Source organism: Stegostoma tigrinum, chromosome 6 (assembly GCF_030684315.1).
Source record: "Stegostoma tigrinum isolate sSteTig4 chromosome 6, sSteTig4.hap1, whole genome shotgun sequence".
Classification (NCBI taxonomy): Eukaryota; Metazoa; Chordata; class Chondrichthyes; order Orectolobiformes; family Stegostomatidae; genus Stegostoma; species Stegostoma tigrinum.
The window spans coordinates 3,287,289-3,305,561 of record NC_081359.1 but is presented as its reverse complement, the minus strand read 5'-3'; the positions used below and the strand labels follow the sequence as shown (position 1 = coordinate 3,305,561).

Sequence of the window (18,273 nt, the reverse complement as noted above, 5' to 3'; positions counted from 1 at the left end):
TGATCTCTGTAAACATTAACTAAGGAAGAGTAGCAAGTGCAATTTGTTTGCTAGTTTGTATCTGAGTATTCTTCATCAGTGGCTGGATTATATCACTCTTGCTGTGTTCCTGGTAATCCTTTTGATTTGAGGCTGCATTGAATCTTCACGAAAAATATAATTCGCAATGCAGATGGTTATTATTTTTGAAAATCCTAGTTAGCGAGTGGTTTGGATTTAATCAATATTAAATCAACTGCAGAAAGAAATATACGAAGGGGATGTGGCTCTGATTCATGATAACAAAGTACTCCTAAGATGCTGCTTCGCCTGCTGTGTTCATCCAGCTCCACACTTTGTTACCTCGGATTCTCCAGCATCTGCAGTTATCTCTGGCTCTGATTCATCTTATTTTTAATTGTCCATTGTCACTGTTTCTAATTTTTTCTTCTCTCCCAGAAATAATAACAGAAATTGCTGGAGAAACTAAGTTAGTCATAGAATCGTACAGCATGGAAGCAGAACCTTTGGTCCAACTCGTCCATGCCAACTAGATTTCCCAAACTAAATTAATTTTCTCCCCCTTGGCCCAGGAACTCCCTACCTACGTCCGTGACACCACTCACTCCCTCCACCCCCTCCAGAACTTCCAATTCACCAGTCCCTAACACCTCATTTTCACCATGGACGTCCAGTCCCTCTTCACCTTCATTCCCCATGCAGATGGCCTAAAGGCCCTCCGCTCCTTCCTGTCCCACAGACCTGACCAGTCCCCCTCCTCCAACACCCTCATCTGCCTGGCCAAACTCGTCCTCGTCCTCATCCTCAACAACTTCTCTTTTGATTCCTCCCACTTCCTACAGACAAAGGGGGTGGCCATGGGCACCCGCATGGGCCCCAGCTATGCCTGCCTCTTTGTAGGTTACGTGGAACAGTCCCTCTTCCGCACCTACACAGGCCCCAAACCCCACCTCTTTCTCCATTACACTGATGACTGTATCGGCGCCGCCTCTTGCTCCCCAGAGGAGCTCAAACAGTTCATCCACTTCGCAAACACCTTCCACCCCAACCTCAAGTTCACCTGGACCATCTCCAACACATCCCTCGCCTTCCTGGACCCCTCAGTCTCCATCTCAGGCAACCAGCTTGTAACTGATGCCCATTTCAAGCCCACTGACTCCCACAGCTACCTAGAATACACCACCTCCCACCCACCTTCCTGCAAAAATTCTAACGCCTATTCCCAATTCCTTCACCGCTGCAGCATCTCCCAGGATGAGGCATTCCACTCTGGTACATCTCAGATGTCCTCGTTCTTCAAGGACTGCAACACTGCCCCCCACCCCTACCACCCCACACAGAGTGGTCGAGAATGCCCTTGACCGTGTCTCCCACATTTCCTGCAACTCATCCCTCACATCCTGACCCTGCAATAACCGCCAAAAGAGAATCCCCCTCGTCCTCACGTACCACCCATCTAACCTCCGGAATCAGCGCATCATCCTCCGACGTTTCCGCCATCTGCAATCCGACCCCACCACCAAAGACATTTTTCCATCCCTGCCCTTGTCCGTTTTCCAGAGGGATCACTTGCTCTGTGACTCCCTTGTCCGCTCCACGTGCCCCTCCAACCCCTCCACACCAGTCACTTGCCCCTGCAACCGCAGGAAGTTTTACACTTGCCCCCATACCTCCTTTCTCACCCCCATCCCAGGCCCCAAGAAGACTTTACACATCAAGCAGATGTTCAACTGCACATCTGCTAATTTGGCATACTGCATCCACTGTAGAGGATGGCACAACGGGTACATCGGGGAAACCAAGCGGAGGCTTGGAGACCGCTTTGCAGAGCACCTACGCTTGGTTCACAATAAACAACTGCACCTTCCAGTCGCAAACCATTTCAACTCCCCCTCCCACTTCTTGGACGACATGTCCATCCTGAGCCTCCTGCAGTGTCACAATGATGCCACCCGAAGGTTGCAGGAACAGCACCTCATATTCCAGTTGGGAACCCTGCAGCTGAATGGTATCAGTGTGGATTTCACAAGCTTCAAAATCTCCTTTTTCCTCTTTTCTCTTCCTCCCCCCCCCCCCCCCCCCCCCCGACCCACCCACCACCGCATCACAAAACCAGTCCACCTCATCCCCACCTCCCTAACCTGTTCTTCCTCTCACCTATCCCCCCCTCCTCCCACCTCAAACCGCACCCCCCATTTCCTACCTACTAACTCCCACCCGCTTGACCTGTCCTTCCTCCCCGGACTGACCTATCCCCTCTCTACCTCCCCACCTACACTCACCTCTACTGGCTCCATCCCAGTCTCTAACTTGTCTGTCTCCTCTCCTTTATCCATCTTCAGTCAGCCTCCCCCTCTCCCTATTTTTTTCAGAATGCCCTCCCCCTTTTCTGATGAAGGGTCTCGGCCCAAAATGTCAGCTTTTGTGCTCCTCTGCTGCTTGGTCTGCTGTGTTCATCCAGCTCCACACTTTATCTCCCACTTAACTGCGTTTGGCCCATATCCCTCTAAACCTTTTCTATTCATGTATCTGCCCATATGTCTTTCAAATCCAGTGGCAAAGATGGAAATTTTCTGCAGATGGTACTTCTCTAGAGCAGTACGTCTTTGAAATGTTCTTAACAATGACTGACAGCTTTTAAATGCTTTATAAACAAACTTTGACCAAGAAACTCTTTATATATCCAATATCAGTGTCCCGCTTGATTATACCTTTGCCGAAAAGTACTTTTAAGTGTGAGCGTAAAATAGTTGTGTTAGTATATGCCAATGTAATTTAGATGGCAAAAAAACTCACGTGAAAGTTCTTTAGAAAATAGAAATGAAAACCTGAATCTTTTGTCCTCACTGCTATTATGAAATCATACTTTTTATTTGTCAATGTAAACTAGCCATAATCAACTAGTCCTTTGAAATATATTTGCCTAGATTTATTAATCATACCACGCGGATGGTAATCCATTTAAAATTGATGGCTTACTAGACTGGTGCTGTGGCTCAGTGGTTAGCATAATGCCAGTTCCACCCTCACCCTGCTGCCTGTGGAATTTGGACATTTTCCCCTGTGTTTACGTGGATTGCCTCGGATGCTCCAGTTTCCACCCACAGCCATTAAAGATGTGCAAATTAGGTGGATGCTAAATTGTCGCACAGTGTCTCTGGATGTGCATGCTGGTTAGATTAGCCACTGGAAGTACAGAGGCAGAGAGATGTGGTGGGGGGAGAGGTGGGCTTGAGTAGGATGCTCTTCGGGAGGTCAGTGTGGACTGAGGCCGAATGACCTGCTCCCACACTGTATGGATTCTGTGAATCTATGAAATGTTACAATTGTACCCGCCTCTACCACTTCCTTTGGCATTCCATATGCGCACTACCCCCCATTTGAAAAAGTTGCCTTTCAGTTCCCGTTTAAATCTTACCACTTAAACTTGTGCCCTCTAGTTTTGAATTCCCCTGTCTTCAGGAAAAGGCCTTTTGATATTCACCTTATCTATGCCTCTCATTTTATAAATCTCTATAAGGTCACCCCTCAATCTTTGCTGCAGGGAAAGTAGCCCAGCCTATTCGGCCTCTCCCTATAGCTCAAACCCTCCAGTCTGGTAACATGCTTGTAAATCTTTTCCGTACCCTTTCCAGTTTAACAACATGCTTCCTAATCAGGGTGACCAGAACAGTATTCATTACTCCAAAAGTGGCCTCGCCAATGTCTGGCAGTGTTTGGGAAGAGAAAACAGAGTTAATGATATGAGTCCGATGCCATTCTGACAAAGATTCAATTTCTGTTTATATTTCAGATCTCCAGGTTTTTGTAGTTTTGTTTTATTTAGACACTAAGCTCTATAGCCTATTACATACTGTTTTCTTCATCCCACCTTTTTTGGTAGTGGGTTAAGTTTTCTATCTTGCATCTCATGGTGACCATTTGCCACGTTTTAAAACCATAGGCTTTAGCCTGGCAAGGGATTTGTCAACTCTAAGCCCTAGTTTGTTCAGAAAGCTAATTTGATATTCTTAAATTCCCACTACACCCAGCAAGTGTTTTGTGCTTTTTCTGTCTGCGCAGAGAAACAATAATTTGCTAACTGCCCCTGCCTTTCCATATTCTTTACCATTTTTCACGCGCTGCCTTCAAGGGATTGGAGTTAGTGGTGCTGCAGATGTGGAATCAGTTATTTCAATGAATCAAATAAGATATCAAGGTTATACCTCTTCCTGCTCAGTCTCTGTCAACGAAAAGGATGAAGTTGATGGCCAGAAAGTGAGGTTTATGACAGGGTAATGAGTTGATCTTCCCAGTCTTAAAATAGATGATGTTTCTGCTCATCCAGTTCACTCTTGTGGTGAAGCAGTTTGATGCTTTAGGTCATGGGGCTGTTGAGAGAAGAGATGTGGAGCTATCTGGTGAGTACACATGATTTTCTGTTTTTGGACCTCTTTACCTACCAGTGGCAAAAGAATGAATCAAAGCTAGAAACTTTGATTCTTTGATTTGGGCCAGATTGGAAAATTAAACTATTGCAGGTAATTCTCTGGACGTCATCAGCTGTGTGCAGATAGGCCCGGGTGAGTCCGGTTTGATCCAGCTAGACAGCAGTGAGAATCGGGTGTTGGTGTTTCCAGGTTTCTAATTACTTTGTTCTTCTGAGTGCTAGATGTCACAGATTTGGAAGTTGTTGAAGGACGTTGGTGAGTAATTGATCGTAGTGCGTCTTGTCAAGTAGGTTATACGTTGCTGTCACTGTGCATTGACGGTGAAAGTAGTGAATGTTGAAGGTGGTAGTTAGGGTGCTAGGTAAGCTTTCTGCTTTGTTCTAGGCAGTGTTAAACTACTTGAATATTGTTACAGCTACAGAGAAGGTGCAGAGAAAGATAACTCATAACTCACAATCTGTGAGGGGTCCGTTCGTAAGTCTGATAGCAGTGGGGAAGAAGCGGTTTGTTACATATTTTCATAGTTTGTATCTTGTGCGTGCTGGAAAAGAATATAATCGGTTTGTGAGGTGTCTTTGATTATGTTGGCTGCTTTCCCAAGGCAGTGGGAAGTGTATGTAGTCAATGGAGGGAAGGTTGGTTTTCATGATGGACTGGGCATCATTCACAACTCTAATTTTTTGCGGTATTGGACAGAGCAATTGTCAGGCCAAACTGTGATGCATCCAATAGGATGTTTTCTATGGTGCATCATTACAATTTACTAAGAGGCATTGTGGACACTCTGAATTTCCTTATCCTTCTGAAGAAGTAGAGGCGTTGGTGTGCCTTCCTTTCCTGCCATCAGCGTGACGGACCAGATACATTTGTAGTGTGAATGTTAGTTGCCACTGGTCAGCCCAAGCCCACATGTTGTTCAGGCCTTGCTGTGTATGAACATGGACTGACTCAGTTTCTGAAGAGTTACAAACGATACTGAACATTGTACAATCATCAACAAGGACCCCCATTTCAGGCATGGTAGAGGGAAGGTAGAGATGAAACAGCTGAAGATGAATGGGCCTAGGTATCATGACAACAAATGACTGTTTCCTTGTGATTACTGTTGAGTCTAGTTTTGCTTGAGCTGCTTAATCTCTCATTCAGTCAAATGCTGACCTGATTTAATAGGCAGCCATTCTTATCTCTGCAGGTAAGTCCTTCTATCCGTGTTCAGTCTAAATCTGCAATGAGATCAGGAACTCATTGGTACTGTTACAACTCAAACTGTGTGTCAGTTTAAATGTTATTCTTTAGAAAGTATTGCTTGATAGCTGTGACAAAAGTATTTAATCCTTTTTGTAAAATAAAGGGAGATTGATACAGGTGCAGAGCATTCTGCTTCAAGCTAATAAATAGCTTTTGAGGCCTTGAGGTTTTATTTTTATAAGTTGAAACAATAGTAGCACCTGAATGAGTGGCTTCAGGCTCCCACAGAACTAGGATTTTTAGTTTTAGCTTTCAGAAGCAGTTGCTGGGGTCTTGAAGCTGGATGTTAAAACTGTTGTTCCTCTCTTTGTGACAGCTAAAAGCTGGGGTTTTCTTGCTGCTCGAATTGCATGAGAGACAATCTGTTTCACTGTCTATGTCTTTGACAAGGGTGTGCTTATGGGATGTTACTATATTGGAACTGTTAATGAGTAGTTTATCAAGTATTTTGGTAGTTACAGTTAAGCTGATTCTTTTCTTCTATTTTGTTTGTATATTAAATATGTTTTGCTTCAAGCATGGTAGTTTAAACAATCAAATTGTATCTGGAACACAATGTCTGACACTTGCCTTTAAAGTTTTTAAAAAAAATTAGCTTCTAGGCTATGTCCTTGACCCATTTTGAGAGGCTTTGGTGTGGTCCTGTCAACAATTGCTTTCCTCATCTCAGCTTGATCAGGAGTGGTCTGCAGTCAGTAATTCGCTGCATTGGATTTGTCCGCAAAACATTGGCTTTGTCCAGCTTTTTGTGGACATGATAGAAAATTGTCTCAGACTACACCACTGAAATAGATAGCTGTCTTGCAGCTGTACTGGAACAGCTTGGCTAAGGGCAAGTGTAGTTCTGGAGTTCAAGGCTTCACTTCCTTTGCAGGAATGTTGTCAGTGCCCAAATACTTTGCAGGGCCTTCTGGCATTTCTTGATCTAGCATGGCATGAATCAGACTGGCACTTTTGATGCTGAGGACATCAAAAGGGAGTGGAGGAGGCCACTCTATAAACTCTTGGATGTGGCAGCTGTGGCACACAGCTCTCCTATTTTCACCGGTTTCATTCATTTAATTAATTCAATTTTACGTATTAAATCAGCAACTCTTTTGGTAAAAATGATTATTTTAACTCAGTTATTTTCTACGTAGATGAACTTAAATGTTAGCCTTAAAAGCTCACTTTATCTTGTAGCATCAGTTTGCAAAACTTTTCTCCGGTTCCTCCATGTTGCTGTTACATTTCTTCAGAGATATACAAGGAAATGAAATGTTTGCAGCGTTTGCTTGTGCTAGGCTTATGGAATAGTAACTAAATGACATGCACAAAAATTTGCAAGTAAGTGACGTGGTACATGTCTGCAGCTTTATGCCAGGTGTTTACTTCCTCGCAATAAATCTTGCAGCAATTCATGCTCAAACTCCGTAAGTTCAAGGTTGTAAAGTGAAAAGTATCACGTATTGCACAAAAGTGTGGGACACGTTCCATTTTTAATAAAAAAAAGGGCCTTACCACGTATGTTGTCATTCTTGTAACATTACTCATTAAATCTCAAAGATCAACAGCCCTTGCATCAAGTTGGCAGCAGACTAGCAGGACCGTTTAGGGTCATGAGCGAAACTCATCTGCTGCTGAGAGCTTTCTTTTCTCCTCTTTTTCTTATTATTCTTTAGTTTCTTTGTAGACTCTAGACTCTTAATTCCAGATTTTTATTGAATTCACGTTCCACCATCTACTGTGGCTGGATTCAAACCTGGCTCCCCAGAACATTGTGGATCTCTGGGTTAATAGTGCAGTGATAATATCACTCAGCCATCCTCTCCCATTGCTGAAAAAAATGCTCTCAGCTATATCTTTTCATTCTTTCTAGTCTTAAACTATTCAAAATGGCACTGGCCTGTGGCGACAGTTGACATTTTTCACTGTTTTATTTTATCATTCACTGTGAAATGCAAGTGTCAAAAATAATCATTCAATTTGATTCAATTCAATTCACTTCACCTCTGATCAGAGACTCATGGAGACTGTTGGAGTTGGAGCAGCTCAGAGGCTAGCTACCTATACTAGGTGGTTGACTTTCTGACTCCCCCAAAGTCGACAAACCATTGGTAAGGTACGAGCCAGCAATGTAATATGTACAAAAAGCTGCACTAGCTTTCTGCTTGTTGAGTGCTGGTAATTATTTGTCTCTTTGAATTAAATTTGCTTGTTGTTTTATTCGAAATCAGGCTCTGATGTACAGTGCTTTATCACTTATTGAATATGGAAGTAGAAAAGGATTCCTGTATCTGATGCTGAGTGACAATCATGTATTCTTCATTAACCCAGCCATGTTACTGAGCCTGTAGCTGTACGTCATGGCTTTGAAGATGCTGTAAGGTGGAGGGAATTGGCACTTGCTTGCAACAGTGATTTTTGAATGTGGCACTCAAAACATTCTGTAGTACTGTGGTGAGTCAAGGCTTAAAAATGTAACAAATTATTTCATATTGTTGGTCCCTGTACATTTGAAAATTTGTTTGAAATTGGTCAAAATTCATTTCATAGAGTCCTTTTACACATGGGACTGAGATGCTGCCAGTTCCGCAAGGGCAGATGTGAAAGAACTCTTTCATAGATGTCCTTTTGAAGAAAATGTCAGTTTATATTTCTTTTAAAAATTGAATTATGGTGGTTTGAAGAATCCCTCCAGGTGAGAGTCATATCGAAAGGATTGAAATCTATTTAAGATGAGTAATTGATAATACAGCTGCAATGTAACAAAACGCTGTCCAGCACTTCTATGTTGAGCATTAATGACCAAAAGTATGTTTTATGTGAAAGCAAAATATTCCAGATGTTGGACATGTGAATTAAAAACAGAAAATTGTGTTTCTGTGAAAATGCTGGAGAAACTCAGCAGAACGTTACAACAGGGCAGCATCTGTGGGGGGCAGGGGAATGGGAAGAAGAGAATGCTTTGAGTCTAATGTGATTCTTCAGAACTTTAAAGTAATCTTTTCTATTGTAGGTTGATGAGCGAGCTTTACAGAACATAACTGAAATGGGCTTCAGCAAAGAAGAAGCAAGACAGGCCCTAATGGATCATAGCAATAATTTGGAAAATGCGTTAAACTTTCTTATCAACAGCAACAAAACACCACCAGCAATGCATAATCCACCTGTAAGAGGTAAAATCTGTCTGTTGTGTATGTATGTACATATATGTAAAAATAGTCAAAATGCACTTTGAGTGACACCATTGATGAGAATGCAATCAGTATCCCTTTCTAAAATGTTTGTTTCATTTCTACTTCAAAAATGATGTCATCATCAAACCTGGTTCTAGCTCTAAAGATAAACATCAGATATCAATGCTGACACAACGCCATTGTCCCCACTTCAGTTTTTCCTTCTTGTTTTAATTTAATCAGAATTCCATTAGCTGTAATTTATTTTAACGAAGAAATAGTAGCATGAATATTGAAAAGAAATATACAAAATAGGGATCTTATTCCTTTATCAATTTGTTTCAGTTGATATGAATGGAATTTCTATGTTTCTGAATTTAATGCAATGCTTTGGTGTTCAAAAAGACAAGATACTTTGTGTTTAATTAAAATATTCAGAGGAAACAAAAAGATAATCGAAGCTGATGTTGGCAAGATTGTGATGGCTTGGTGGATGGGTGGAGGGAGGTGACGGGGGATTCTAAAATGCTGAAACATTGATCCTTTGGGAGTGTTTGGTTTTAATGTTGTAAGAGGTAAAAACCTCACTCCTGAGGTGCCTGCATTGTTCATGGGTTGAGTTTTTTCACAGGTGCAAAAAAAAATCCAGGAATGGTGAGCTGAGACTTTTCAGGCAGACCTCAAACGAATAGATTTTTAAAATGAAGAAATACAGTTTTTAAACTTGGATAGGTTTGGAGTGGACCTTCAAAATCAGGGCAGCTGATGCCTTGTACATTTCTGTGTGAGTGACTACAGTTGTTCCATTTTTTTTTACAGCTTTATTTTTGGTCTCAAACTTTTTAAAAATTCTTCAATGGTTTGCCCCATCCTTTATTCCCCCTGAGCCAGGTGGTTTTCTGGTACATTTCAGAGGAGCAGTTGCAAGTCAACCACTTTTTCGATTGAAGGTTTTGTTTTGCCCAACAGGTTAGCCTAGACCACTGCGTTACCAGTCCATTGATAAAAGTGAACAATCATGTCCCCTACAAACTTCCTACAAGTCCTTGGAAATAATTATGATTTATAACCTAATTGTGTACATTTTGGTCCTTGCTAGCTATTACATTTATAATTTCCCTTTAGAAGTTTAACTGAAAACCAAGTGAACGTTGTCTTGATGAATCTTTTCATTCACTGAGAGCAAAGATTAGTTCATCAGTTTATGTGGGCAGAACCGTTTTAGAAGAAATTTCTTCTTGAGGGGTCTCATCTTATACACAGTCTTCAGAATACTGATCACCAAGGTGGAATGTATAAGAGTTGGAGATCCTATGTAATCAATGTATCAGTTCACCTGAGGCACAGTATGTGTTTACATGGATAAGAATTAAATTTTTACAGCTGAAGAATTAGTTTATAAACTGTGACAGGTTTTGGTTAATCTTGGGAAGACCTCTGATCAAGCCATATCTCTTTTTGCCACTGAATTTTAAAAGAACACTTCTGGTACTAGATATAAGAACTGAGAGATTTGTCACACACTGTTTCCCTTTTATAAACTTTGAGATGACTACCTAATTGAATTTCTAAGTGCACTGTAGCCGTAAAGACCAATGCTTTGGTTTTGTCTCTGCCATTTCGTTGTTATTATTCTTTTTGACATAGCTCATCTTCAGAGAAGGTGAGAAGAACAAACAGCTCCCATTCCTAGATGTCATGGTAGAGCGCAGACCAAATGGGGAATTCCTAACAAAGGTACACTGGAAAGCCCCACACACTGACCAAGTACTGAATTTCGACAGCAGCCACCGTAATACACACAAACGTAGTTGCATGAGAACATTATTTAAACTGGCAGCAACACACTGCAGCATCACAGAGCTACGCCAAGAAGAAGAGCACCTCTTCCAGGTATTCAAAGACAATGAATACTCGAAAAACTGGGTGAGAAGATGCTTGTTACACCAACGACTCCAGGAAAACCCAACACGCTCATCACGCTACCTTACAGCATTAACACATCTGAACTGACCACAAGACTCCTATGACCACTGGGCATCAGAGTGGCACACAAACCCACGTCAACCCTACAACAGCTGCTCACCTGAACCAAAGACCTGCTACCCACTATGGACAGGACCAGTGTCATACACAAGATTCCCTGCAGTGACTGGGAGAAACACTACATCAGACGAACAGGAAGGAAATTAACAACAAGGGTACACGAACATTCAATTGGCTACAAAAAGACATGACCAATACACACTCATTTCCTTCCACACAGATGAGGAGAAACACCAATTCGACTGGGACAGGCGAAGCAGAGACAAATATGGGAATTCCTAGAAGCCTGATATTCCACTAAGAAAGCCATCAATAAACACACAAAGCTAGACCCCATATACACTCCATTGCGAAAGAAAACCGAAAGTGAGGTAATCCAGGTTAGTGGCCACCAGAGTTTAAATAACAGGTGGGAAATCACAACGGTTCTTCATCAGAGGCTGCACCGATGTTTCCCAGCAGGATAATGAAACATGTGCGGAACAACCAACCAACTCAGCGAGCCAACCAAGCATGATATCCCAAACCCGAGCTACTCTAAAATTTCTGTATTGTCCTTATTACAAGCACTGTGAATTTCCTGTGTTATGCTTCGCCCAACATGACAACTATTCTTTTTAATCATAGAATCCCTACAGTGTGGAAGCAGACTATTTGGCCCATCAAGTCCGCACTGATCTTCCAAAAGCATCTGACCCCCTCACCCTATCCCTGCAACCCTGCGTTTACTATGGCCAATCCACGGAACCCGCATTTCTTGCAAATCCAAGATGTGCAAATTAGGTGGATTGATCATGCTAAATTGCTCCGTTGTCCAGGGTGTGCAGTCCAGGAATATTAGCCATGGGGAATGCAGGGTTTCTGGGATAGTGTGGGATGCCCTTTTAGTGAAGGGAGGATGTGGACTTGATGGGTGAAATGGTATGCTTCCATACTGTAAGGATTCGATGACTCTTTCGACCATGGGGCAAAACTGGCGCACCCGGAAGAAATCCATGCAGATATGGAGAAAATGTACAAACTTGACACAGATGGTTGCCCGAGGGTGGAATTCAACCCGGTTCCCTGGCGCCAAGGCAATAGTGCTAATTATTGAGGTGCTGTGGTGCCCCTTTTTGGCGGGGTGGCGGAGGAGTAGGCGGAGGTTCTGTGAGTTAATCCGTGATTGCTTTCTACTGTCTATATCTTATCCCCACCGAAATTGATTCTGGTTTTTTCTCCCCAGATTAAGACACACTGCTTCCGGTCTTTCTTGCATCCTGTATCTTCAGGGCTACCCATCATCCTTTGCAATTTTGTCTTGTTTTTGAAGTGATGTATCCGGAGCTATTTCAACCTTTGTCACTACACAACCATATTTCTCTAATGTTGATTATGTCAAATCCTTTAATTTTAACTGTGTTAATAAGTCACCTGTTTTATCATGAATGCTTGATGCAGATAGAGCTTAACTTTTTTTTAATCACAGCGTGTTATCCCTCATCAACTTTACTAAATTCTCTGTCCCTTTCTTGCATGTTCTGCATAATTTGTACTCAAATTGCCCTTCCTGAAGAGTGTGACATGTTTTACAGGTTTTTTTGACTCCTGCCTCTTGTTTTTTTTTCTTTCCCCTCTCCCACACCCTAAATTGGTACAAAGCTCTTATTTCCTACCTGACCACTTAGATTCTCCAAACGGGGATCATTCCTTCCTTTTTCTCTCTCACTGTCTAATCGTTATGTCTGTATCATTCTTTCTTATCAAGGTTGCATCTGCCCCACTAGACAGCTGCAAGTACACTGAACTATTTTAATTCCCGTAAGAACCAAAAGAACTGCGGATGCTGTAAATCAGGAACAAAAACTAAGTTGCTGGGAAAGCTCGACAGGTCTGGCAGCATCTGTGGAGGAGAAAGAGTTAACGTGTCGGTGTTTGAAGGGTCACCGGGCCTGAAACGTTAACTTTTTTTTTCTCCTCCACAGATGCTGCCAGACCTGCTAAGCTTTTCCAGCAACTTCGTTTTTGTTTCTGTATTTAATTCCCATACTTGATTGCTGTTCAACCATATGTCCAAATAACTATTCAATCTCAAAGTATTCGAGAGTTGGAGAATGTCAGGCCTGCTAGCTCAGGCACCAATGTAGCCCACTGAACATCAGTGAAGGGTAGTTGGGAATTTGAGAGAGAGTGTGAGAATATAAGCAGATAAACTCTGTTAGCTCAATCTATGAAAAATACACTGGAGACTTACAGCTGAACATTTGAATATTTTAAAGTAAGTGGTGTGGACTAGGGTTTGCTATTAGACCTAGGAGACTGCATAGTACACAGGGTGTTTTCATTTAGCTGCTACAATTTTTAAAAGATTTTAGCTGTTGTTTGTGTTCCTAAAATTATTGTTTTAAATGCCCGACTTGTATAGACTGTATTGATGTGTTGAACTTGATTGCTCAATGTTCACTTAGAATGTGTTCCTTCTTAACCGAGATACTTTGTTCTAATGGACATTTGTTTAGGAAAAGGAAGAGGTAGAGGCAGATCAAGACTTGAAGATGATGACAATTTAACAAATGCAAGGCCATCTGCACCCAGCACGTTGTTTGACTTCCTAGAATCAAAGATGAGTTCGTTAAGTGTTGAAGGTAGGTGCTTTTAACTTCTGAGCAAGAGCAAGAAAAATGTTTACCTTGTCTATGTGAAAACTTTTTACAGGTAATAACCATTACGTTAAATACAAGATTAAGATTTTTGTTACTAATGCATGGCACATGGCTGTCGCTGGGCAGGTCAGCTTTTATTGTTCCATCTGTAGATTTTCTTGAAATTCTCAGCAACACACTGGGGTTTAAAACTTGTCAGAGGCTGAACTGAACTAACTGTATAAACAGGGTGAGTGCAAGAGCAGGTCTGAATCTGGGAATTGTGGTTTTAAAAAAAAAACTAACTGCATGCTGACTTCCCAAAGATGAATGGGCATAGTTCCAGTAAGAGCTGAAGTTCAGAATAATCCAGAAGAAAACAGTCTGTTTCAGTGGCACCCCATCAATCATCATAAATATTCACCCCTTTCCACCACTGAACATACAAGAAGCCACAATGTTTCATACATGAAATATACTGCAGCAAGTCTGAATCTCCTCAAAATCCATCGATCACCGAGACAAAATCGGAAAGGTTAATTAGCCTACTCCTCTTATATTCAATGTTTCTATATAACTATACAATTACTGATTGGATTCAGATCTTGTGGGTGTAGAAGATGCCAGTCAAAAATTGAACGGGTATTGAAATATCTCAATTGCAGGGAAGTCACTGATAAGAGTGCAAACACCTTGACCAGCAGATATTTGATTTTATAACATGGTTGTTGAAATTGGCTGGCAGGACACTTCCTGTTACTGATTGATCACCTGATCAGCACATCTTGGACATTGATTACTAGAGCTTTCAGTGCCAATTGACCGTGTTTGGCACTTTGTTCATAAAGAACAAACTAAGCATGATACAACACAGGAACAGGCCCATTAACTGATCAAGCCTGCGCTGACACTTGGATAAATACACAAAAAGGAAAGGTTTGGAGGGATATAGGACAGGGGCGGACAGGTGGGACTAGTTTAGTTTGGGATTACGTTCTGCATGGACTGGTTGGACTGAAGAGGCTGCTGTATGACTGACACAATGCCTTTCTAAACCACAAATCGTTTGCCTGCATACAGTCCGTATTCCCTGCCTATTCATGTATCTAATATTTGTATAGCACAAATGTTACTTGCGACTTGTCAGCCAAAGCCTGGATATTATCTCGATCTTGTTGCATTTGAACTTGAACTGCTTCAGTATCTGAGGAGTCATGAATGATGCTGAACATTATGCAATCATTGGTGAATATCCCCACTTCTGATATATCTTAGAGCGGAGGTCATTGATGAAGCTGCTGAAGATGGTTGGGCCTAACTCCTGCAGCAATGTCCTGGATCTGATATGACAGACTTCAAGAAGCCTCTTGAACATTGCTATTATATTTCCTTTTATCATCTCCTTTTATTCATTCATGGGATGAGGGCATCGCTGGCTAGGCAGCATTTATTGCCCATCCCTAATTACCCAGAGGGCAGTTAAGAGCCAGCTACATTGCTGTGGGTCTGGAGTCACATGGAGGCCAGACCAGGTAAGGTTGGCAGTTTCTGTCCCTGAAGGACATTAGTGAGCCAGGTGGGTTTTTCCAACAATTGACAATGGATTTACAGTTATCATTAGATTCTTAATTCCATATATTTATCGAATTCAAATTCCACCATCTGTCATGGCGGGATTCGAATCCAGGTTGCCAGGATATTATCTGGGTCTCTGGATAACAGCCCAGTGATAATACCATTCGGCCATTGCCTCCCCTAAGTCAGCATATTCCACATTACTGCCCTCTGTATAAAACAAAAAAAAATTGCCTTTTACATGGTTAAACTTCCCACTTTACCTTAAATTGATGTCTCTTAGTAACTGACCTTTTTACCTTGGGCAGGGGAAAGAACTCCAACTAACCAGTCTCTCCATACAGGCTACCCTCAGGCTCTGACATTCATGTGAAAATAAACCAAGTTTTTTCAATTTCTCCTCATAGTTCATACCCTGCAAACCAGGCAACATTCTCCTTTCTGTATTCTGCCAAAGCCACTTTGCCATTTAGCGACCAGAACTGTCCGCAGTATTTGAAATGTGACCTAACTAAAGTTCAGTGCAGCTGCAATATGACTTGCTAGTTTTTATACTCTCTGCCCTGGTTGTTGAAGGCAAGAGTACCATATGCGTTCTGGACTGCCTGAAGAGGGAGAGAGACTGGCGAAGACAAATGTAGATCCCTTACAGTTAGTCAGGTAAATTCCTAATGGGCAACAAAGAGATGGCAGACCAGTTGATTGAATATTTTGGATCTGTCTTCACCAAGGAAGACACAGATAACCTTCTGGAAATGCTAGGGGTCAGGCTCGAGAATGAGGAGGAACCGAATCAAGTCTTTATTCGTCCAGAAATTATATTTGGAAAATTGGTGGAATTAAAACATGAGTCCGCAGGGTCTGATGCTGTGCATTCCAGAGTACTTAAAGAAGTGGCCCTAGAAATGGTATTGATAATCATTTTCCAGCATTCTATGGGCTCTGGATGGGTTCCAATAGAGCGCCTCACTTTTTTTTTTAAAAAATGAAAGGAGAGAGATGATGGGGATTTGTTGGCTGGTTAGCTGGAGATTGGTGGAGAAAAAGCTGAAGTCAGTTGTTAAGGATGTAATACCTGACCATTTGGGAAGCAGTGACAGAATTGGTTCAAGCCAGTATGGCATCACTAAAGGGAAATCATGCTTGACAAATCTTCTGGAATTTTTGGGGGAAATGACCAGTTGAGTGGACAGAGGTGAATCAGTGGATGTTGCGTATGTGGGTTTTGAAAAGGATATTGACAAGGTTCACCACAATCCAAGATAGCAGGGACTGCAGCAATCAGCTCCTGAGTGTGGGGCTCAGCTGTGCTTGGGCTCATGCAGTGGATCCAGCCACACCCATGTGGCTTCTGTGTTGTTGTTCCAGCTCAGTAACTTTTTGTTTTAGTTTTGGTTGCCCGATGTGCTGCTGTGGGAGGCTGAGAACCCATGTATCTCCAGCCCCGCTTCATCTCTGCCGGCAGTGTTGGAAAATTAACCAGGACTCCATCAGTTGACTTGGAGCCAGACTCGTCAGTTGATATCCAACCTCGGGTGCAGGACCCACACAACAAGACTGTCTCCAGCTCGGATATGGCAGAAAGGGAGTGTGTTTCCAGGACCCCAGGGACGATATCATACAGTGGGGGCTCGAGGAGTGGAGAGGACTGATTGGCAGACAGGAAGCAGAGAACTGGAACAAACGGGCCCTTTTCAGAGTGGCAGGCAATGATGATTGGGGTTTCAGAGTTCAGACCCCAGCTGTTCACAATATACAGTAACGATTTGGACGAAGGAATTGAATGCAATATCTCCAAATACGTAAATGATACTAAGCTCAGTGGCAGTGAGGAGGATGCTAAGAGCCTACAGGCTGACTTGAACTAGCTGGCTGAGTGGGCAAGTAGTCGTCAAAAGCAGTATAATGTGGATAAATGTGAGGTAATGTACTTTGGTTAAAAACAGGAAGGTAGATTATTATCTGAATGGTGGAAGCTTAGGAAAACGTGAGGTTCAACAAGAACAGGGTGTCATAGTGGAACACTTGAAGGTTGGCATGCAGGCAGTGAGGAAAGCTAATGGCATGCTGCCCTTCATAGTGTGAGGATTTAATTACAGGAGTAGGCATATCTTCAGTTATACAAGGTCTTGGTGAGGTCACACCTTGAGTCTTGTGTGCAGTTTTGGTCTCTTAGTCTGAGGAAGGATATTCTTGCTGTTGAGGGAGTCCAGACTGATTCCCAGAGTGGCAGGACTGACATATGAAGAAAGACTGGACCAATTGGACTTGTACTCACTGGAATTTGAAAGAATAAGTGTATCTCATAGAAGCATTTAAACCCTGAAGGGACTGGACGGGTTAGATGTAAGGAAAATGTTCCCAATATTGGGTAAGTCCAGAACTAGGGGTGACAGTCTAAGAATAAGAGGTAAGCCATTCGAGACAGATGATGAAGAATTCTACACTCAGAGTTGTGAACCAGTGGAATTTTCTAACACACAAACCAGTGAAGTGTTACGGCCAGTTCGTTAGATATATTCAAGAGGGAGCTGGACGTTGCCCTTGCGGTTAAAGCGATCAAGGGATGTGAAGAGAAAGTGGAGTGTGGGTCACTGAATTTGCATGATTGGCCACGATTGTATTGAATGGCGGCGCAGGCTTGAAAGACCAAATGGCCTGCTCCAGCACCTATTTTCTTTGTTTCTGTACTTATCCACTTGCGTTGCCCTTTAAGGAAGCTGTGGACCTGTGCACCTGGATTCCTCTACGTTAAACTTCTAGTTGTTCTTCTGTTTACCCTATACCGTGCTGTAGTGTGGATAGTCTGAACACTCCAGTGATTTAAATTTACTTGACATTAATTCACTAGTATTAAAGATCATGGGATATTCAAGAAACCAGATTAGATAGCAGGTTTCTCAGTGCTCATATGGTTGTTATTGTTAGGGAGATTGTAGTAGTAAGTAAAAGCAAGGTCACGAAAGTATTTTAAAACAAGGATTTAAAATAATTAAATTGATATTACTTTACAAGCATCAATCAACAAGCATTAGTGATGGATTAGCAAGACTCGTGAGAGCTTGAATGTAAGCAACAGCTTGAGTGATAAATTTTTTGTTTGGAATGTGAACATTGTTATGATCCCAGTTAATGTTACAGATGAACAGTTCAGATCCCAGAATGAAACGTTGTTTGAGATGTTCTATATAGTTT

The 18,273-nt window shown here is 42.2% G+C and overlaps 1 protein-coding gene across 3 annotated transcripts in view; it reads left to right on the top strand.

Annotated features, from left to right (window-relative positions):
* Positions 1-18,273, top strand: part of tdrd3 (tudor domain containing 3) — a 116,919-nt gene that overhangs the window by 41,622 nt on the left and 57,024 nt on the right. For all 3 annotated transcript variants that reach the window (XM_048533077.2, XM_048533075.2, XM_048533076.2), the window contains 2 exons: positions 8,677-8,836; positions 13,381-13,506. In XM_048533077.2, coding sequence (XP_048389034.2) covers positions 8,677-8,836; positions 13,381-13,506 — 286 coding nt within the window. The remainder of the gene's footprint in view (positions 1-8,676; positions 8,837-13,380; positions 13,507-18,273) is intronic.